Below are 23372 nucleotides of genomic sequence, written 5' to 3'. Positions count from 1 at the left end.
ATAAAGATACCAGACAATCACAAGCATTAGCCTGACAACTGTTAAGACTTGAGATTAATTATAAAAATATAATTCTGCTATGAGGAGGCGTGTCATTACTATACAGCAGATATTTTACACCAAAATAAATGACGATCTCTCTCTCTCTCTCTCTCTCTCTCTCTCTCTCTCTCTCTCTATATATATATATATATATATATATATATATATTTAATATAAAATTAAGAAACTAAATCTTGACGAATCTCTCTTAAATGTGTGTAGCTGTGACAAACACACACACACACACACACACACACACACACACACACACACACACACACACACCTGTATGCACATTCTACACACATACCAACCAATATATATATATATATATATATATATATATATATATATATATATATATATATATATATATAGAGAGAGAGAGAGAGAGAGAGAGAGAGATAATAAGTATTAAAGTGGCTTCCAGCCCTGGTGTGTATGTATATGTACATGGAGTAGGATTATTATGACAGTAATATATATTACATTACAACCAAATATGTGTCACAAAATAGCATGCTGTGTAGATTTACATTCAGCTTTCACTATCTGAACATACACGTGTGTGTGTGTGTGTGGGGGGGGGGGGGGGGGGGGGATATTATGCGGCTGTGGACGGAAACCTTGCCATCCTCTCTCTCCTCACTCCATTCAGTCAAGCGTCTGCTGAGCTCGCGGGAGATGTGACGTCACGTGACTGCCCCGGGTTCGTTCCGGCTGAGCGCGGAGCTCACGTGCTCGCTCAGAGAGGAGGAGGAGAAACGGCTGCAGAAAAAAAGCGATAACGTCCAACCAACCGGCACTGCGCAGCTGCACCCGTGTCCTGCATTTTTTTTCTTCGGTTTTGTTTTCATTCGTTGTTTTTTGTTTTTGCTGGGACGACGTTGCTTCCTTTGCTTTAGTTGATGTGCATTATTACTGCTGTTATTTTCAACATGGTTGGGATTTTCACTCCTTGTCTTCCTATGAGCAACTTTTTTTCTTTCTGCAAGACCTGTTTCTCCTGCTGTCTGACAGTTTAGGCTGTTGGGACATATGTATGCACGGACATACGTCGCAAAATTGAGCTTTTTAAAGTTTGAGCCGACAAATATTTTGCCACCTCGGAATAAGTGAAGGCGTTTTATCCATTGGACTGCCACCAAATGCAATAAAATGACACTCTTGTCTTTTTTCTGAGCTCTGTGCTCTCAAGAAGACTAAAGGTAAATATCAATTTCCAATGAAAGACTATTAATATAGTATTTTTTAATGCTTGTCCTGATTACAGTAGTACAATAATTGATTAGTCACTGGTATACTGTAGTTTGCCTGGGCCTTGTTAGTTACAGTCCTTGAGCTGTCACTGGATTGGTGCTTATGCCTGTAGTTGCTCTTTCCACTGTAAAGCACACTGTGATTTGTTTGTTTGTGTGTGTGTGTGTGTGTGTGTGTTGAGTAGTATAGTGTACTGGTCCAGCTCTCCATAGTGAACTGGATGATGGCAAGGCCTCCCTCACAGCGCCTGTTGCCCCCTTCTGGACCCAAAATACACTTCAGAAGCTTAGACCATGCAGGAGGAGACTCACTGAACACTGGACCAGTCAACACTGGTCCTGACCTCAAATCACCACCACAGACCACACTCAAAGGTGATCAGAGCTTTAAAGACTGCTGTGAAATGAAGGGTACGTCCACACGCGTGTGGCTGCTGTCTGTACTGTCTAACTCAGAGTTCACACTGGCATCATTTATTTTTTGGCCCTATGTTGCTAAAGTCGCTCTGTGTTGGTTTGCCAGTTGGTGTTTTTATCTTGCCACTAGTTGCCATGGTTTTCCTGGTAGCTCATGGCTAGTGTGATATGGCTGCAAAAATTACATAGCTATTTGCAGTGAAAACACTAGCTGCTCTTTATTTATCAAACACCTTGAGCCTGTAGCCAACATAGCAGATATCAGCAGCTGACAGTACAGTATGTGGCAGGGATACTCAACTAAAATTGGTGAAGCTCCAGGTACATCAGTTTCTTTGCATACAAAGGATCGGATAAGCAATTAACAAGCCTGAATGGCAGCAACATTACCTTTTAACCAAAGTGGTTATGTTTTGTTTTGTGATACTGGCGCTTCATGTTAGCACTTTTGATTTTTGTTTTGAATTTGCATTTGGTTTATTTTTTGAACAAGCCATGTGGTCACTTCACAAATTAGATCAGAGAAGGTCAAGCTGTGACAATTCCCTTTGTTGAATTAAATGCCTACAGCTTAATAATTCACATAAATGAGCGTGATTGGTCGCAAGAGAGGATCTGCTACATAAGCCTTGCTGGTTCATGTTTAGAATATGAGTTCTCATTTGCATAAAGTTTAACTCTGCCCACTCCTTCTTGCCAAGCATTGCTTCACCTACTGTCAAGTAAATTGTCAAGTACCATAAAAAAAAAAACCCCAAAGTATCTCTGCCAGTATGAATGCAGTAGTGTTATTGGTGTACTAGTAATAATCTAATACGTCATTGTTTTTGCGGTTTGTGCCATAATTGTTTATTGGTCATTTTTATACAGGGCATTACATGCGCATGCCTTGGCTTTTAGTTAATACTTTAGATATCCTGTGATTTTGGTTTTGGTGTTTGATTACTACGAGACAATTAGAAATATAGTTAGAATAAGACTTAAACTAAAAATAATACACGCATTAGGCAATTTCACATTGGGCCATCATTGCTAAATAGTGTTTCATATATGTGGTGTATATGAAAAGTTTAAAATGGTTTTGCAAATTTCAGTAGGGTTTGCATGAGCAAAGAGGCTTCTGATTAGCTTTACATATCTAAACGTCTGAATTGTTCAAGAACGTGCACAAAAAAAGGATGTGTCTATAACCTGGATTCTGTATAAGGGAAATACTTTAGTAGGAATTGAATTCTACTTTAGAATAGACAACAGTGTAGACCATAACAAATGGTCTAACCAGAGGCAAAATCTGCCACAATCAGTGAAGATTTTTTTTCAGCTTTGGTGCACTCAATCAAAAAGTGCCCCACATTTTCAGATGTCCTTGCAGAAGGAGATGTTGACAGCTGTTGGCCACAAGATCTGCTTTATGACAAGTGATCCTATGTGAAAACTGACGGATTTTTTTGTACAGTGACTATGCAAAATTGGTGTATGATTAACCTGGTCAAGGATCAGTCTTTTTGATCTTAGACTGATTATAAACCAAGTGAAAAGCCACCTGCTCCATTAATTCCAAAGGTTTATTTGCAGCTCAAATGCCAGCCCACAAGCATTTAACTACACCCAGTCAAATATATGGGATTTATTGCTATTCAGCTATAAAAACGGATCAGTACATTGATCCCAACCCCCCCATTCGAGCATCATGAAATATTTAAAATAGCTGGAAGGCAAGAATTATTTAAATACAGGACCTCTGGAACAATTCAAAATGTTGTCCATTAGGTCACAAGGCTCAGAAAAAGCAATAAATAAAATTAAATTAAATAAATAAGAGCAGTTTATTGGCATATTTAAAATGTATGTTACCACAAACACCATATTTAATGAAGAAAAGCTCTGCCTTTTCCAGATACACACATGTAAATTCACAAATTAAATTGGACATTTATTGCTAGAGTAGGATGTTACTAGGCTGATGTTACTAGAAACATGTACCTTTCAACAGTGGCTGTAGTGACGCTGAAGTTATTTCTAATTCAGATATCGTGTCACACAATAAACACCAAAGTGTCATATGATTTCTGACAAATGAATGTTATAGCCTTTTTATTGCTATTTTGTAGAAATAGCAATGGATGGTTGCTTATGAGTCAAAAGATCTTGGTTTTATCGCAGTTTTTTCAGTTTTATTAAATTCATGTGTATGTCATACATGATGAGAATGCTCTCTGGTAATGATGTGGAGCTGGTTGCTAATGACATAGCATATTGAATTGGTGTTTTAATTGTCAAATGGACTATTATATCATCATTATTGAGCATCAGTAGTGGAGTGCGACTACTAATGACAACTCTAATAGTATGCGTTATAATAGCAGCAGCATCTGCTGTGAGAAGTGGATTTGCTGTTTTCAGGGAGGATGAGACTAATGTGATATGATTGAAGCTCTAGTTTTACCGCTTCCTTGTGTTCTGTCTGTGCCTACAGCTGTGGCCAGTTCAGATGATTCAAGGTTATCATCCAGCCTTCCCAGCTTTTTTGTTTTTTTCTTTCTTGAGACCTTTTAGAGAGAGTACCATTCGTGGGAGCATACGTTGTGGTTGAGCAAAATTAGAGTTATATGTGCAGATTAGCACAACCATGTGCACGAGAGTGATCTACAGAATGGGCGTTACGTATATAAGTCAGGTATATCATAGTAGCTCATGCCCTTGCACGCAGAGATAAGCTGCTGAGGTGAACACATACCAAGAATACAGGGTTAGTTGACTTCTGTTACAAGATAATTACAGTCATGTGATGGCACTAGCAATATTGCATAGTAAGTGAAGGTGCTCTGTCTATACTTCTCACTATATGTACATATTTTCATTGATATTCCTTTAGAACATGACTTTTTACAGAGCTGAAAATGAAATAAAAAGTAAAATCTATTATAAAGGCTCCCACTAGGAATGCTGGTATAAATAATTCAACTCATCATGTATATTGCCTCATCATTATTCATTAATGATTTGGTGCATCCTTCTCCAGGACTCCGGGAGAGGAATTCTGAGTTGAAATGAGCCTAAATAGGGCATGGATTACATCTCAGTTTGAATCAAGACCAGCATGCTTTGATAGAAAACACTGTAAATTACAGCTATGAAAATCACTTTATTCCCAAGTATCAACCTTTGTTTCAGTGAATAATCTCAGCTGGATAATGTGGACATTTACATTTGAGGTCATAAGTTTACATACAACATGCAGAATCTCAAAATATTAATAATTGGAAAAAAAAGAGGGATCATAAAAACTGGCATTGTTTTTTGTTTTTATTTAGTTCTGCTCTGAATGAGCTATTTCATATAACAGATGTTTACATATAGTCCACAAGACACAATAATAACTGAATTTACACAAATGAACCGCTTCAAAAGTTTACATACACTTGATTCTTAATACTCTATGTTGTTACCTGGATGATCAATGACTGTGTTTGTTTTGTGAGAGTTGTTCATGAGTCCCTTGTTTGTCCTGAGCAGTTAAACTGCCCAATGTTCTTCAGAAAAATCCTCCCGGTCCTGCACATTCTTTGTTTTTCCAGCATCTTTGCATATTTGACGATGACCAGTGACTATATGATGTTGTGATCTATTTTTTCACAACGGTGGGACTTGTACACAACTATTACAAAAGGTGCAAGCATTCACTGATGCTCAAGAAGGCAACACAATAAGATCCAGGGGGATGTAAACTTTTGAACAGGATGATCAGTGTAAATTGCTATTATTTTTTTCATTTAGCACTGCCCTTCAGAAACTACGTAAGATATTTATGTTTCCCAGAAGACAAAATAATAACAATTTACATTTGTAAAATTGGTTCTGTAAAATTCTGTTATTTAACTGAATGTAGCTAAAATAGCTAATATTCCGATACTTTAAAACATTAGCTACAAAGGGAAGAGTAATGATTTATTTTATTTTTATATTAGTAATATTTTCCACCAACCAATATGGAGATTAGATTACATTGCATTTCTTCCCTCTCTGCATCTCAGATAAGGACCGGTTGGACATGGATGAGGATTCTCTGGGACGTTGCTCCATCCGTGACAGAAACAGCAATGGGCAAGTTGCAGATGGTAGCGGTTTAGGGACAGGACCAGGCACCTTCCAGAGCCTGTGGGAGCGGACAGTGGCGTCTGATCCCGGTTTATTCCAGCTGCACTACATGGACCTGGGCGAGTTTCTGACGGAGAACGGCATGGCCATGCACGGAGCTCAGATCCCCTCTCAGAGCTCACAGTGCCCCTCCACATCCCCTTCTCCCTGCTCTTCTTCTTCCTCATCGTCAGCTTCTGCCGCCTCACCACCTACGCTGCTTGGCTTGGACATGCAGGTGCAGCAGAGCATGCTGGGATCTGCCGGCTGCTTGCACAGTGAGTTTGGTTGGTGGGCACAATTTTTGTTGCTGTTAAGTCTTTAACTTTGACTTGGGGCTTGCAAAAAAAGGCAGGATTATTTAGATGGCATAAGAATAATGATTCACAATTATCCAGCTAATTTTAGAACAAAATAATTTCACGATGCAACAGAATCAACACTGTACAGCAGGCTTGTGAGATATTGATTGTTCCATGCTCATGATTTTAAAATATTGCTACAAGAACCATTACCCTATAACCCAGAACCATTAGCGTATAAAATAAACCATTAGCCTAAAAACCGTGCATTCCAAGATTTCAGGTTTAAGGAGAGTAGGGGCATGCATAATAATATTATTAGCTGTGCAGTCGGGAACTGTAGCAATTGCGAAAACACAGCTGGATTGTGGATTTTTAAGTGAGTCTACAGTATCACTGCATTATGCGTATAAATGCAGTATAAGTGTAAGCGATGTGCATTAAACAGTTAATCACAGGAGACTGCAGGAGAGAGAAGATCAAAAATAACGGAAAAAAGAAAAAAAAACAGAAAGAAAAGTGTTAGAGGGGGTACAGTGGCTTAGTGGTAAGCATGTTCGCCTTGCACCGCCGGGGTTGGGGGTTTGAATCCCACATCTGCCATGGGTGTGCAGAGTTTGTATCCCCATGTTTTGGGGGGTTTCCTCCGGTTTCCTCCTCCAGTCCAAAGACACCCGGTGTAGGCTGCTTAGCAATTCTAAAACTGTCCGTAGTGCGTTCATTTTTCAGCCAAAATTTTCAGTGGCATATGTAATAAATATAGATAACCGATGTTAAATGACTAAATATACATGTCTAATGTTCGCTAAGTCAAACAAGCATTGATAGATTTTATTTCACGTTAATGAACTCAAAATATTCTCTATTTACCTTGTCAAAAAGCAAGGGCACAAGCAAATGTGTGCGTGTTGAGAGAACGTGAGCTAGAGGAAGGGGATAGGGCTAACAGGAAGTGTCTGTTAATATCAGACAGTTAAAAACACCTCCGTAGATCATTCCAGATTCACATGTCGATGATGTCGATGCTCATCTCCTGTTTTACTGGGGAGAAAAAAGACTGCTTTTTCGGTGTATTTTGGAGTGACAACTCATACTAGCGTACTCCAATGTTTTTGCGGAGCTCCCATCCAAAATGCCTAACAGTTTGCAAGTTTATTAATATAATGTAATATAATATAGGGACGATTATACTGTTATTTCTCACAAGCCTATGGTTAGTGTGGAGTTATTCTACTGTGTACATTTTATGCCTTTATTCCCTCAAATCATTTACTCTGATTGGTGATATTTATTTAACAGATCTTTAAATATAAACATAAACAGACTCTAAAAAAATAACTCTGCCAAGACATATTGTTAGGAAAGTAAAAGTGTGTTATATATAACATACTTGCATTTCAAGAAATATTAGGCACTCATAAATTGAAAAATGAGGGATCTTATTATTTATACAAAATCGATATATAAAAAGGCTGTAACGTTCTTAGCAGGAATCATATGCCACTTTGGTGTTTATTGTGACACAATATCTGAATTCGATATAACTTCAGTGTCACTACATCCACTGCAGAAAGGTATGTATGTTTCCAGAAACATCAGCCTTTGTTTTATTGTAGTGATAAGTACCTTAAATATTATTTTATTTTCTGTGTGATCCCATTTTAATTGAAAATGTATCAGTGAACTGGAAACAGAAACTTTGTCTGCACTAGTATAAGTGGATAAGGCCAAAAAAAAAAAAACCAGTCCCAGACTGGTAGAAAGTCTCCGCTCTGATGTATGTCTCAGAACCTGTATTTCATTTCCCTTTGGCGCTTGTAATGTATAAAATCCTGAGGGGGTTTGTGTTATTGGCAGTTTGGCAGTAGTGAGTATATGGGTTCTGTATTCAGTTGCAGGATTTGAGATGTTAATTAAAAGGTTTCAGGGGTTTGTAGGATTTACATAATTAAGCCATGCAAATATTTCATCTCTATCATATTACTGCAATAATTGTTGAATATTGCTGTGTTTAAAAGTATAATTTATGAGACTTTTAAACACTGCGATGTACAGTAATTACTGCCGTAATATGATAGAGAAGAAATATTTACATTACTTACTGTATATTGCAGTGTTTAAAATGATTGTTTAGAAGACTGGTTAATGTGTGTGTGTGTGTGTGTGTGTGTGTGTGTGTGTGTGTGTGTGTGGCCCTTGTTTATCCTGGTTATAAAGCAGTTAAGATTGGGTTGGGTTTGGAATGTACTGTAAGTAAACTGCTATCAGTCCTCACACGCTGACAGAGGGACTATATACAAGATAAAAGAGTGCACAAAAGACATGGGGTGGGATTGAGGGTTTAGAGGAATAGAGACGGTTAACATTAGTGATTTGGAAAAGTAATAGAAGAGAAAGGAAGGACAAGACGGAACAAAATCATACATAAAGAATGACAGGATGTGTGTGTGTGCATGTGTTAACACTCTTGATCCATGTGCACATGCTCCATCACGTGCCAGGACAAAGTGTGGAGCAGAGTGAGGGAAAGGGGGTGGAGATATAGAAAGATAGATAGATAGATAGATAGAGGGGTGGAGGAGGAATGGGAGGAGTTTAGCTTTGTGTGTGCATGTGTGTGCGTGTGTGACCGTGCAAGAGAACAACTGTACTTCGGAGTAAATGTTTACTCTGAGCATCAGAGAGAGAGAGAGAGAGAGAGAGAGAGAGAGAGAGAGAGAGAGAGAGAGGTTACAGATGTTCTATAGAGAGATTCTGGCTTCCTTTCTTTTGTTTTATTCTATTTTCGTATGCTGAGGTATTATATAATCAAATCATTTAGACTTTCGGTTGAAATGTCAAGAGGTCATCATATCACACATTTGTAATTTGGTAGCAATGTTCTGTTAGTATTTTAAATAAATTCCTAAGGTCCATATAGTTGAGGTGATATTGATCTCTTTTAAGTTGTGTGTGTCTGTGTGTGGGTGTGAGAGAGCTGAGTGAAGTACAGAATTGTTGTTCAGTCGTGAAATATTTGCTTATTTACCTGCTGCCCTCTGGTGGAAATGTAAAGAAGAGCAACATGAATTGAAATATTTGATATGATGTGGGCTCTGATGCAAAAAAACCCCCCAAGCCTCAGAGAGGGTGTATAGTATTTCCAATGCACACATTTGGATGGATGTATGTGTGTGTGTGTGTGTTTGTGTGTGTGTGTGTTTAATATGTAAGTGTGTGTAATGGCAGGAACCCTTACTATGACTCTATGATATGGTGTGTGTGTTCATTGAATTCACCACAGCCATGATTAGATGGTCCCGCTAGTATTTCATGATTTTGCGATCACAGAAATGAATGCAAAATCAAGCAAACACCGCAATTATCGGAGGAGCTTGCAATTATTTTGCAATTTTTTTGCAGATTTTCCACAGATTTGGGCCAAGGTGACATCATCACAATGCACATTCAGCCAAAGCCCTCTTTGATTCACGTGCGTCTAACATGAGTACAGCTAAAAAGTCTCATTTACTAACAAACCTCACTGCGAAAGTCCGTGCAGAACAATTTCATGCAATTGCACTTTCTCCAATTCGAATAGTTTACCGCAAAAAAAAATCACAGGAAACTCTGCAAGTTGATCGCAAATTAAATTGAAAAGAGCCATAGGAAAACCAAGCATTTTTTAATCACAAAAAAAGCACAAAGATCTCTGCGAAATCCTGTATGGACTGATTAAAGTTTATGAGAGGAGTTACATGGGTGACTCTGTACACCCATGTACAGAGTTGATTGACACCCGGGTGTAGTTCCGTATTCAGAAGTCACTGTAAATCTTTTCATCTGTATTTTTTCAGGAATGAGTGTACTTTAGGCTATAGAAAGCAGTCTATGAGCTGTAGAGAAACAAATGGCAATGAAAAAATATTTTGAGAAAAAGATTCAGTTTCCTAATAGCAGACAAAGCGAGAGTGTTTTAATGCACCGCAAGGAGATTTTTTGGCTCATGATGCTTGTGAACAGTTTTTAAATCCTGAGGGCTGTCCTCTTAGAATCATGTTCAGAATTGGCTGCCAGCATTGCAGAAGTTATTTCTGAGAAAACACACAATCCCTTTTATAGATACCGACAACTTTGGGGTATTTGGCAGACCGGTCTCGCATTTCTCAGACCTGAGTCCCATAATACCTGTGATAATTAGGATGTTACTCAGATACAGTACTGTGTCTATACTATTAAGTCTTAAGCAACGAAAATATGTTATATACATTTTAATGTATATTTGCAACATGACCTGTTTCCTGATAAACATGTCATGGAGGCTGTCTGGGACCTGCAAAGACAGAAGTGTTATAAATTCTCCAAGGTGCTTCAAGAGACACGCCGCTTAATTTCCTTATCTAAGAGAATTAATGCAACATCAAATATTCATTTGATTTCATTTTTACTGCTCTTTTAATCATTGATAATTGGAGAAATTTCATTTGCTTATCTTTTGCATCACAGAATTTCTTTATACATATGTGATTATTGCACAGTACTGTACATTATTTTTCCTTACACTCAGGGTGAACAGGCCAATATTTTCTTGATGTAATTAGTGCAATCAATTGTGTCCAAGTTGCAATAAAGGCATCACAGGAGACTTGGGTACTCTTATCGAGAGTCACTTACAGAAGTGTGATGCATTCTCCATCAGAAATGTCTGATTGAGTTAAACATGATTCCTTTTTATTATGATTCCATGATACCCTAGTCTCTGAACAACAAAACACACACAGTATTCACCCTTGAATACTACACCTTTTGTTCATATGTATATTCAGTTACATCCCTAGTACAGGGGATTGTGTGTATGTGACTTTAAAAGTTTACAGATTTATACAATTTATTACTGCACTATAAAAAAATTTCCTGTAAAACAAACCAGTAAGCAACTGGCTTTGGAGTTGCTATTTGGTCACTGTAAAATTAACAGTGTTCACTGTTGCCAATATCTAAAGTATAGTAATATTTATATATAAAAAAAAATACACTGTGAACCTCCATGGTATTTAAAAAAAAATAAAAAAAATTTACAAATAAGTGACATATTTGAAAATACATCACATAGCGGTTTTCTTTCTTTCTTTCTTTCTTTCTTTCTTTCTTTCTTTCTTTCTTTTTTTCTTTCTTTCTTTCTGTCTTTCTTTCTTTCAGTATTTTGGAGTTTATATGTAGTTTTGGAATACACACAGTGCCTAAGATTTAAGTAAAAGACTGCTTTATGTTAACACTAATACAAACTCTGCTGGAGACACACACACACAGAGACCCTTAAACCATTAGAAAATGTTCTTTGTCAATTATTTTCATGGCTAAACAGTGTGCCTTTGCAATCATTTTGCAGATGTGACAAATGTAACACAGTACTTAAAGCATTTTATTTTTTATTTTAATGTAACGTAACAGAGATTTGGTTTCGTCACGTGTACACGTAGAATATTTGCTAGCTAAAAACTGTTGCAAAAAAGGAAATCCCATGTACACACGGCTTCTCTCTTCTATCACAAAATGACAACAACTAAAATCTTTAGTTAATTCCAACAAATAAAATCTTGCACCAGTGAGTCTTAAGAAACTATACTGAATATAGTGTATTGGCCAGCCATAAGATATTTAATAAGTTAAATTTAATATACTTAAATTACAAAAACAATGCTCTCTGTCAAAAACAATTATTAAACGAGAAAATAATTAAATGAAACAGTGTGTCATATGTCTCACATTCTTCACTATGCTGCTAGATTGATGTACACACATGATCAGAAAACATCCTTGCAAATCAAACCGACTTGACTATTTTGGTTCAACAAAAAGTCAGTAAGTTAGCTATCTTATGATGATCAGAAATATGATAAGCTTTTTAATAACTGATCAATGGAATAATTGACAGTTAAATGAAACGGCTACTTAACAAATAATTAGTAGGATAGAGATGGATAAAGAGGTGAGGATCCAACTCACATGTGCTATTTCTGTCAGGTGACTTTTTTTTCTTTCCCATAATGCATTTGGGTAATAAATACTGCAAAACACTGTTATAATATAATATATTTTGGTTGGTTAATTAATGGTGAAGTTGGAGAAAAACATGATAGTTATGTTATAAAACCATAAGTTATATGTAATTTAACAGATTTTCTGTTTTATTAACAATAAAGTTATGTATTTAAACAACAGATTAATACTGTTGAAATTCCACTGTAAATGTACAGCAGCAGCAGTGTGGTTTTACAGTTTTACACTGTTGTTACAACTGCGTCTCAAATGTTTTATGATTTACATTAAGAGGAACAGTGCTTTCTAGTTTTTTTGTAGTCTGATCTCATGGTCTGAACTTTTCAGTCACTTTATTTATACATTTGTGTACAGCAATTGTCTTAACGTGTCCCTTACCTGCTCGCACTTTCCTGTCTTTCTGTGTCCTTAGGTCCTCCTCAGGGCAGCCTCGAGCCTACTCCGTCATCCTCCTGCCCGCCACTCACTGCTCCACCCATGACTAACGCCAATGATATGCTAACGACCTTTGACCCTGACCCCGCTGATGTGGCCCTGTCCAGCGTCCCAGGTCAGGAGGCGTTTGACCCCCGCACACATTCCTTTACTGAAGAGGATCTCAAGCCACAGCCCGTGATCAAAAAGGCCCGTAAGATGCTCGTCCCTGACAGCTTAAAGGTAAAAACTCGCAGTGTGTTGTATATAATTTATTAGCACCACAAAGTTTGATTGGGGTAAAGTAAATAACCCATTTAAGTTCCTTTGATCCCCTTTAGCTATAGATCTGCAAATGCACTTAGGCAGCTTCTTTAAGTTATTTTCTTGGCATATAAAAGTGTGATCTTATGAAACTTACTCCATTATCCTGGAAGTGAAGTTGAAAAGCTCTGTGCAAATGATAACATATTCTTGAGTAGCAATTAAGATCTGTTCTGTGTTTTAGGTGTAATTCACTGCTCTCTTGCACTTGTGGTGTCATTGTACTGTATGAGCCTTTGTTCTGGCACTCAGACCTAAACTGCTAAATCACAGCAGAGCCCCTGTTCAGATGCAGCTCAATCTTTATCTCTTTTCTTTTGTGATTCTAGAAGGGTTAATAACTGTTACTTCCCCCACCTCTGTGGAATAGACCATCACTGCACACATACACACTTCTGTCTGTCTTTCCCTCTCCGACTCTATTTTTGTCCACTTCTGCTTTGTATCACTTGCCTCATAGATAGATAGATGGATAGATAGATGAACTTCGAGAGAGAGAGTGCTTTATGGATCCCTAAGGGAAATGCGTTCTGAATTCAGCTTTATAATCATCAGACATTGAAACCCAACATAGTGCCTCAAAGCAAGGAGTGCTTGTAGTGTTTTGAATGTTTCATATTCTTTCTACTTATCTCCCTCCTTAAATAAAGAAAGGCTGCATTGATCTCTTTTTCATCTGCCTTTCTTTTTTGTCCCTGTGTGTACAGGATGATAAATATTGGAGTCGGCGCTTGAAGAACAACGAGGCGGCTAAGCGCTCGCGGGACGCGCGGCGAGTGAAGGAGAACCAGATCTCGGTGCGCGCTGCCTTTCTGGAGCGGGAGAATGCTGTGCTCCGACAGGAAGTGGCCAACATGCGCAAGGAGCTTGGCCGCTGCCGCAACATCCTCAACAAATACGAGAGCCGCTACGTCGAGCAGTTATGAGGAGGAGAGAAGAAAAAGACGTATACAGAACGCTGAATGTGTTGAGCGACAATGGACATGAGCTGAAACTCACACAAAGGCACAGAGAAAAAAGAGAAAACCATGGACATTAAGAGTAATGCAGGGAAATGGACAAGAAGCCTGTTTATACTTTCAAGATAAGAAGTAAACATAGGATTATAAGTTTTTCCAAAAAGGAGAGAAATGTATATTTTTATAAATAGAGGCATTCAATATGGGAAGAGGAATTTTGAGAATATTTTAATGGGAAGAATATTTCAGGAGAGTGTGAGAATGAGAGAGAATGTAGAAATATTGCTAGTATTTTTAAGCATCTTTAGCTAGTATTTTAAAAAGCACTTGCAGGGGGCTGGACAGAACTATAATAGATGAGAGGGGGAAAGTAATACTGGAGTAAAGATTTCATCAAATTGGTGGGATAATAATTTCTGACTGTGAAAGCTAAAGGGTTTTTTTTTGTTGTTGTTAATGTTTTTAAATTTGATTGAAAAAAAACCACACTATAATTTGGGTTTATTCAAGCACTTAATTAGTTGTTTACTTTTTATGCATTTGTGATGAAAGAGTTCAAGCAGATCATTTTTTGGAAGACACGACATTTCCTGAGTTTTGGCTTTCTTTTTTTTTTCTCTTTAAAAAAAAAAAAAATTTGATTAGCAGTTCTAACAGAGAAAGGCAACATTGGGTTCTTAAAGAGGAAGACAGAAAGAGAGGGGAAAATGGGATGGATAGTGATGCCTAATATTGACTCTTCCTTTTTTTTTTTCTTCGCTCTGTTCATTGATTTGAATTGTAAATGTATTGTGAAAAGAATCTTCACACATGTACTCAGTTTCCTTTTTCTTCTATTACTGAAATAGACATCTTCTGTCCTTCCTCCCACACAGTTTAACACTACTACGTCTGCGATCACCAGAACTGTTGGTGCCACAGTGTTTAAATCCCTTGCATACTTGCACCCTCTATAGAAATTATCCTTGCTGTGCAAAGCATACGCTTGTATAATACTGATACAAATGACAAAAATTATCCTTACCAGATTGTGTACAACATACCGTCTGTATTGTATACAGATATTTAGTATATTTTCCAAACAGGTTTGCATTTTGGACTGATTGTGCTTTTGTAGGTTGCTTGCCTTTGTGTGTGCAAAGCTGTTCCAGGAATCATCAGTTTTACATCTCCATCATTACTGGAATTTTGGAATTTCAGAGACTGACCGGGAACAGTTACAAATCATGTCCTTGAGTTTTGCTAATCTTCACAAGTTCCAGTTTTGAGAATCTCAATATAATTGCATTGACATCATGGCATGGCGCACTTCCCTTGTTATAGCACCTTGAATATTTACTTCTTCTTTCTGCTTCTATATTTCTTTCTTTCTTTAGATCACTTATACAGTTCTTTGAATTCTTATTGTATTAAATATTACGTTTACTTGTAATATGATGAACCTTTGTTTTTCGTTTAGCTTTGTTCTGTATTTCTGTTCCTGTAAATGCACAACTCTCTCCTTAATTGTGCATATTTTAGGCCACTTCCTATTTGATAGCCCTCACCGGTGCCAGCTGGTGCCAGGTGGATTTGTTTATCTGAAGAGTGCATTATAGACCCTCTGAGACACTCACGTAGTTGCCAGTGGTCACCACAAACTGTCGAGGAACTGAACTGCACTTTTATTTTCGGTTTAGAGATTCCAGTTAGTCTTTTTTGGTGATGTAGGTGTTTGAGCAGTGCAGCTTCCCGCCCCCTCTCACCTCTATCTTTTGTGTCAGCAGTGACCTTATGATTTCCCTGCAACTTTCCATCTTGTTTAACAGATTCATGATATACAAGAATACAAGATGATCATCCTCCTCGTCCTTGAGTTATGCATCCCAGTGACCACTTTGATCTTAGCCAAAGTATTTCAAGGAAATGTCTTTTAATGGAGAACACAAATAAACAATTCTTATTCACAAAGCTTGTTTATTTTTTGTGTCTAATGTTTTACAGTTACAGCTTGCAGGTCTTCAAATTATTGTCACATTCCCTAAATATACTTTACTATACATGGATTTCAAAAAATGCTTGCCTTACTTTGAATAATTTCATGACACAACATTAACCACATATCGGGGGAAACATATGCACGAAACTTCTCAGTCTCTCTACTCTGAAGGGCAGTATGCCTTCTAAACCCTAACACGGTGAAATCATTAATTGTTTATTATTTGGCAGTCACGGTTGCTATGATTAAATTGTAAGAACAACCATTTGTCATTAAAATATGGCCTGCAGTCTTGTAAACCTTCTAAAGAATTTCTGGCATGTTTAGCTGATGTTTCTGTGACCTCATGATGCAACTCACTTCTGTAGTGTTCCAACTGTGATACTCTGACAAATGTTTTGCTGTTTGTATAATTTTCCTGCATGTGAGGACAAAAGGTTTCTAGGCCAGGTCAGATTCTTTGTGGTGTGTGTGTGTGTGTGTGTGTGTGTGTGTGTGTGTGTCTGTGTATAATTACACACACAGTAGGGGAAATAAGTATTGGACGCGTCAACATTTTCTTCAGTAATTATTTTTCCAATGAGGCTATTCAAATGAAATTCACACTCAAGAAATCCAAACATTAAAGTCCATAAATGAAGTTATGTGTATTAAAGTGGAATGATACAGGAAAAAAGTATTTAACACGCTAACTGAATTTTATTTAATACTTAGTGGAGAAGCCTTTGTTTGTAATGACAGCTTCAAGACGCTTCCTGTATGAAGAAATTAATTGGCCGCAGTATTCAGGTGTGATTTTGGCCCATTCTTCTAAACATATTGTCTTTAAATCTTGTTCAATTGGATTCACGTGAGGTGACTGACTGGGCCATTCTAACACCTTGATTTTTTTCTCTGAAACCAATTGAGAGTGTCCTTTGCTGTATGCTTTGGATCGTTGTCCTGCTGTAAGGTCCACCCATGTCTCATCATCATCATCCTGGTGGATGGCAGCAGATTCTTCTCAAGAATCTCCCGGTAAATGGCTCCATTCATCGTTCCTTCAATTATATGAAGTCTGCCAGTACCATGTGATGAAAAACAGCCCCACACCATGATGCTTCCACCTCCAAACTTCACTGTTGGTATTGTGTTTTTAGGGTGATGTGTAGTGACATTTCTTCTCCAAACATGGTGTGTAGTATGACAACTAAAAAGTTCCATTTTGCTCTCCTCTGACCAGACTACACTCTCCTAGTATTTCATAGGCTTGTCCAAATGAGTTGTAGCAAACTTTTATATGAGCTTCGACATGCCTTTTCTTTAGTAATGGAGTCTTGTGGGGTGAGCATGAGCAGTGGAGTGCATCGCCTATTGTTTTCTCTGTGATGATGGCACCTGCTGCCTTATCCAAGTTTTTTTGGAGCTCTTTCCGAGTGGTCCTTGGCTCTTGGGCTCCTCTCCTGACTATTCTTCTGACTCCCTGGTCAGAAATCTTGCGAGGAGCTCCTGTGCATGTCCAGTTGATGATGGAGTAATGTTGCTTCCTATTGCGGATAATGGCTCCAATGGTGCTTACTGGAGGATTCAGAAGTTTTAAAATACGTCTGTATCCATTTCCATCAATATGTTTCACAACAATAATGTTGTGAAGATCCTGGGAGAGCTCTTTGCTTTTATCCATCATGAGATGCTTCTTGTGTGACACCTTGTTAACGAAAAGCTGTGTTATAGACCATCAATTTATTAACCCAGCTGAGATTAATTTTCACAGATAGGAGGTATAATTACTTACGGATTTCAGCTGGTTCCTTGGCTTACCTTGCCTTGGAGAATTGCTTTTACTTAGTGTGTTCAATACCTTTTTCCTGTATCATTCCGCTTTATTACAAATAACAAATGAAAACAAATGTTGACACGTTAAATACTTATTTCCCCCACTGTATATGTACATAAATATGATGTTAAACATAATTCGATTTTCACACAAGTATGTAAAAAGAACCCAATTAAATAAATGAGACAAACATATTATACTTGGTCATTTATGTATTGAGGAAAATGGTACAAATTACATACGTGTGCGTGGCAAAAGTATGTGAACCTCTAGGTTTAGCAGTTAATTTGAAGGTGAAATTACAGTAAGGTTTTTTCAATCAATCTGATTACAATCAGTTGGAGAAAGAATAAAGTTATAGAATAATCTGGCCAACATGGACCCAGCAGAGCCAGCTCCCCTGTAGTCAGCCTTGTCCCACCATGGCACCCACTTTTACCATGAGCAACAGCTTCATGTACTCTCTGCGAGACACCAAGCCATGATAAACTATTAAGCAACTCAACCATATCCTTCCCCAACTGACCCAGATGGCCTACCACTGTGATTCCCTCTCTCCCAGTCCATCACAACGTGAAGCACATGTCCCAGACCCTGAACCCTATGTGGGTGACTTAGGAAGCCCTTCCTCCTCCAGTTTTCTCTTGTGTTTTCCCAGCATCTCTTAAGCTATGCCACAGATGAGGCTAAGGTGGCCCACATCACTGGGCCATTGAGGGGAGATGCCCTAGCTTGGGCCCATGCTATCTGGGACAGGCAGCCAGCACTGTGGTCTTCCATCATCTCCTTCACCAATGAATTTCAGATGGTTTTCAACCAACCAATCCAAGGAAAGGAAGCTCAAAATTCAGTGTGCTTTAAGTTCTTCTATCTTGAATTTATTCTCTACTGGTAAGGTAGGATTCTAACTCTTGAATACTATCTACTTGATGAATCTATATTCTTGCCACTAGAATTGCTGTATTGTACAGTATTGTTGATTCTATAGTGTTGCTTGGAAGTGTTTGTTAGTCTATGCTAATTAGTTTTCTCAGGTAATTTCAGTCTCATTTAACCCATGCAGCTGGGTCGGACCTGGCTTACTCCTGCTAAGAGGGAGAGAAGTTTCCAGGCTGGTACATGCTTCGATCGTGGCCAACCAGGCCACACCATTGCTAATTGCTCCTTGCGTTTAAATGTTGGTGCTCACCAGTAGAAAAGGGACTACTGTGAGCCAAACGGCTGCCACTCTTGACCCTCTATCGCGCTTTCAGATTCCTGCCACTCTGTGCTACAACCAGCTCTCTGTTCCCCTACTCACGCTTATTGACTCAGGCGCTGAAGATAACTTCCTGGAAAAGGAGTTAGCATCACAGTCCGGACTACCTATAAAGTCCCTGCAACCCCCCATTACTGTCAATGTACTGGATGGGAAATTCCTGGCCCGGATCACCCATCACACTGCCCCATTGCTCCACGTGCTTTCTGGGAACCATTGTGAGAAGGTTCAGCTGAACCTAATCTCCTCCCCAGGTACCCCGCTGGTGCTAGACTATTCTTGGTTGAAAAGATACAACCCCCAAATAGATTGATCAGTAAGGGGGGTCACGAATTGGAGCCCTTTTTGTCACTCACCTCTCACTGCAGCTACCACAGTTTTGAGCTGATGCCCACTTGTCCAGATCTCTCCACTGTGCCTCCCAACTACAATGACCTGGGTGAGGTTTTTAGCAAGGACGACATAAATCAACCTCCTCCCTGGGGCTGCCCTCCCCTCTGGTTGTTTGTATAAACTGTCCCGCCCTGAGAGAGAGGCCATGGAGAAATACATAGCTGAGTCCATCGCTGCTGGCATCTTCCTACCTTCCTCCTCCCTATGGGTGCTGGCTTCTTCTTTGTGGCCAAGAAAGATAAGACTCTCTGCACTTGTATTGATTATTGGGGCCTTACAGTGAAGAACAAGTACCCCCTGCCACTTTGGTTGACATCCTGATTTTCTCCTGCACGTTCACTGAGCACACCCTCCATGTCTGTTAAGTCTTGCAGCACTGTGAGTTTCATGTTAACACAGTCACATTCCTGGGGTCGAGAGCGGGCAAGTTAAAGCTGACCCTGAGAAGATCCAAGCTGTATTTGAGTGGCCCAGACCCACTACCCTCAGGCAGCTCGAATGGTAACTGGAGTTTGCCAATTTTTATTGCAGTTTTATTAAAACTACAGCCGGGTGACAGCAGCCCTCACTAGACTGACCTCCACCTCTATGCCCTTCATATGAATCCCAAGGCTGAGTCCGTCCACCCTCTCCAAACTGAAGAAACTGTTTACATCCGCTCCTGTGTTGATTCAACCTGACCCTTCACTACAGTTCATCGTAGAGGTGGATGCCTCTGACTCAAGTGTGGGTGCTGTGCTCTCCCAATGATCTGTCCCTGACCAGAAGCTCCACCTTCTTCTCATGCCGCCTCTCCCTAGCTGAACATAACTATGATTTGGGAAATTGTGAGCTACTAGCTGTTATCATTGGAGGAATGGAAGCATTGCCTTGAGGGGGCTGAGCACGCATTCTCTGTTTGGACTGACCATGAGAACCTGGCCATATCCAGTCCGCCAAGCATCTAAATTCCCATCAGGCATGCTGGGCCTTGTTCTTTGGTTGATTCAATTTTACCATCACCTACCGTCCGGGGCCTAAGAACACTAAACCGGATGCCCTTTCCCGCCAATTCACCCTTGAAGAGGAGGGCCTAAATCCTGACACCATCCTCCCTCCCTCCTGTGTTGTCAGGGTTCTCAGATTGGAGATCAAGGCAGTGGTCTTAAAAACTTAGCAACCTGATGCAAGTAATGGTCATCCTGGTTGTCTGTTTGTCCCTGACTCTGTATATTCCTTCAGTGGGGTCACTGCACCTGCTTTGCCTGTCACTCTGGCTCCAATCGCACCCTAGGCCTGCTGAAGCAAAGTTTCTGGTGGCCAACCACGGAAGCCAACACCCAGGCCTTTGTCAGTGCCTGTATTGTGTGTGTTAGGAGCAGACATGCTCACAAGTCCCTGAGATCCAAGTCTAAGTCAAGTCTCAAGTCTGTGAGGTGGAGTCCAAGTCAAGTCTCAAGTCTTTGAGGTGGGGTCCAAGTCAAGTCTCAAGTCTCTGAGATGGAGTCCAAGTCAAGTCTCAAATCTTTGTTCTATTTTTAGCAACAGTTCTTTCAGCTATTTATTGTAATTAACAGTGTATGAAGCTAAATGTAAAGGACATGAAAACATTTGTACTTCTTGAAAATGGACAGCAAGCAAGCCCCTGACAGCTGTGTAACACCACAGCTTCCTTTTGGATTAATTCATTACTTTTCAAATTAAATAACACGAAGATTATCACAAGGTTAGTCTTGGCTATATTGTTATTGTTTATTGTTCATTTATATAGCAGCACTTTTCCAATGGGTCATGAACACATCCCTTCAGACGTGTCACATGTACAGATATGTATATAATAATGCTGGCTTAGTGTGTTTAGAGATGAATTGTTGTGATATTTGCTGCTTTAGCACATACTGATGGGGAATGAATGAATGAGGAATGAATAGAAAAATGTGGTATTTGATGCTGTCATGTGGTGTAATTGGGAATGCCAAACCAAAAAGACTTTTGTTTTTCACGAGTCTCTGACCAAGTCAAGTCTTGAGTCAGTTGTTCACGAGTCCAAGTCAAGTCATTATTTGGGACGTAAGTGTGACTCGAGTCCAAGTCACAGACTCGAGTTTCCATCTCTGGTTAGGGGCAAAGCCTCACATCACCTGCCTGCCACTCTTGCCTGCTCCCAGCTGCCCCTGATCCTATATTGCCTTAGACTTCATCACCAGTCTGCCTCCCTCGCAAGGTAAAACCACCATCCTGACCATAAAAGATTGTTTTTCTAAGGCAGTACACTTTGTTGCTCCCCTCAGCCCATGAGACTGCAGACTAACTACATCTTTGTCAGTCTACATGGTATCCCCAGGACATACTGTCATGTCTCACTGCAACCCCAGTTTTTTTCCCCACGTATGGAAAGCTTTCTGTAATGCTCTATGGGCCACTGTGAGTCTCTCTTTGGGTTTTCATCCCCAGACTAATGGCCAAGTGGAGTGGACTAATAAGGAGTTGGAAGCAGCAATGTGATGTATCACCACCAAGAACCCCTCCACCTGGAGCTCTTAGATTCCTTGTATTGAGTATGCCCACAACTCCCTGTCCAGTACTGCCACCAGTATGTCCCCCTTTATGTGTTCCCTGAGTTATGAGCCTCCCCTCTTCCCCACCCAGAAGGGCGATATTGCCATCCAGTCGGTACAGGTCCACATCAGGAGCTGCCACAAGATATGGAAGAAGGCCCAGTCTGCCCTTCTCCGCTCTGCTGATTGCCACTGGCACCTGACTGACTGTGGTTATACCCCTGCACCCTGCTACCAGCTAGGCCAAAAGGTATGGCTCTCATCGGAATGCATTCCCATCAACAACAGCTCTAAGAAACTCTTTGTTATCTAGGCCCATTTACCATCAAGAACATCATTAATCCTGGTGCATCCACCCATCCTTCCATGTATCCCCGGTGTACACGGTCAGGAGGCTGCTCAGTGTACCCCACAGGGGAATTGGTTTGCAGTACTTGGTGGACTGGGAAGGATATGGACCAGGGGAACGGTCTTGGGTGCCCCGCTCCTTCAACCTCAACCCCTCACTCATCCAAGACTTCCATAGAGCTCACCAGGACAAACCTGGCATGTCTCCCGGAGGCTCCTGTTGAGAGCTGGGTACTGTCATAGTCCAGCCAGATCCTGTCTACTTCCCTGTGTTCCAGTGTTTTCTCTCCTTGCTTTTGTGTGTATGTTGTGTGCAAATGTGTCTGGGTGTAACACTTCAGTTACACGCCTTGCCTGTTTGAAGATTGATCTTACCTGATTCTCATCTACTCACCCAGCATTTATAAGCCCTAGTGTTTCAGCCACTCATCACCAGATTGTTCTGGGTTCAGTGCGGTACACTTCCCGTCTTCAATTTGTGTTATGTCCAGTGTTTCCTTTGTCAAGTTTTCCTGTGTTTATCTTGTCTGTTTCTCCTTGTGTTCCAGGTTCACTCTCAGCTCACTTCCTGCTGCACCCAGCCCTGCCTTGTGGTTCACCGACTCTGCACTCGGCGCTAACACCACCAACCTGAGTTTGAATTCCGACCTCGACCAACCTATTTTAACTCACCTTTCTCACACAACCTCACTCCACACGACCTTCAATAAATCCTGTTAACTTTCAGTCATGTGTCTGTGTTCTGCATTTGGGTCCCCTTGTCTCTGTGTTATTATAACAGCAAAGGGTGGGTGTCCTTGCAAACAAGCAAATATGAGTGTGATGGTCAGGTGTCCAAAAATCCTTTGGCTAGATAGTGTACAAATGGGAGAATTTTTATTTAAGAAAATTCTTTTGAAAATGTTATTTTGGATAAAGTAGATGTCTCTTGAATTTGGATTGAGCAGATAAAAAACAGTGACATCCTTTGCATGACCTTTAATTGGGAATTGTTATCGAGTTCCAGTAATTCCAGAGAGAGCACTGTGTTTATTTTTTGTATGATAATATATCACCCATTTCCCCATCAGACAAGTGCAAAATTTTGCAAGCATGCAAGTTGGGAAGAGACTTGGAGACAATGTGACAAGCATCAAAATGGTGATTAAA

General features: G+C 39.7%; 1 protein-coding gene across 3 annotated transcripts; it reads left to right on the top strand.

Moving 5' to 3' along the window:
* Positions 1-730: 730 nt before the first annotated feature.
* On the top strand, positions 731-15843 carry dbpb (D site albumin promoter binding protein b). 3 transcript variants are annotated; one of them, XM_017473621.3, is made up of 5 exons: positions 731-1250; positions 1487-1712; positions 5753-6133; positions 12609-12853; positions 13642-15843. In XM_017473621.3, the coding sequence occupies exons 2-5, from the start codon at positions 1523-1525 to the stop codon at positions 13858-13860; spliced, it is 1035 nt and encodes a 344-aa protein (XP_017329110.1). In that variant the 5' UTR covers positions 731-1250; positions 1487-1522; the 3' UTR covers positions 13861-15843. The 3 variants fall into 3 exon arrangements, with proteins under 3 accessions (XP_017329110.1, XP_053536988.1, XP_017329118.1); XM_017473629.3 differs by having other exon boundaries at positions 736-1250; positions 1487-1676; XM_053681013.1 differs by lacking the exon at positions 1487-1712 and having other exon boundaries at positions 734-1250.
* The last annotated feature ends 7529 nt before the right edge of the window (positions 15844-23372 follow it).

This window comes from Ictalurus punctatus, chromosome 1, assembly GCF_001660625.3.
Source record: "Ictalurus punctatus breed USDA103 chromosome 1, Coco_2.0, whole genome shotgun sequence".
NCBI classification, from domain to species: domain Eukaryota; kingdom Metazoa; phylum Chordata; class Actinopteri; order Siluriformes; family Ictaluridae; genus Ictalurus; species Ictalurus punctatus.
Note: the sequence above shows the minus strand (reverse complement) of the source record. Positions and strands in the feature narration are given on the sequence as shown.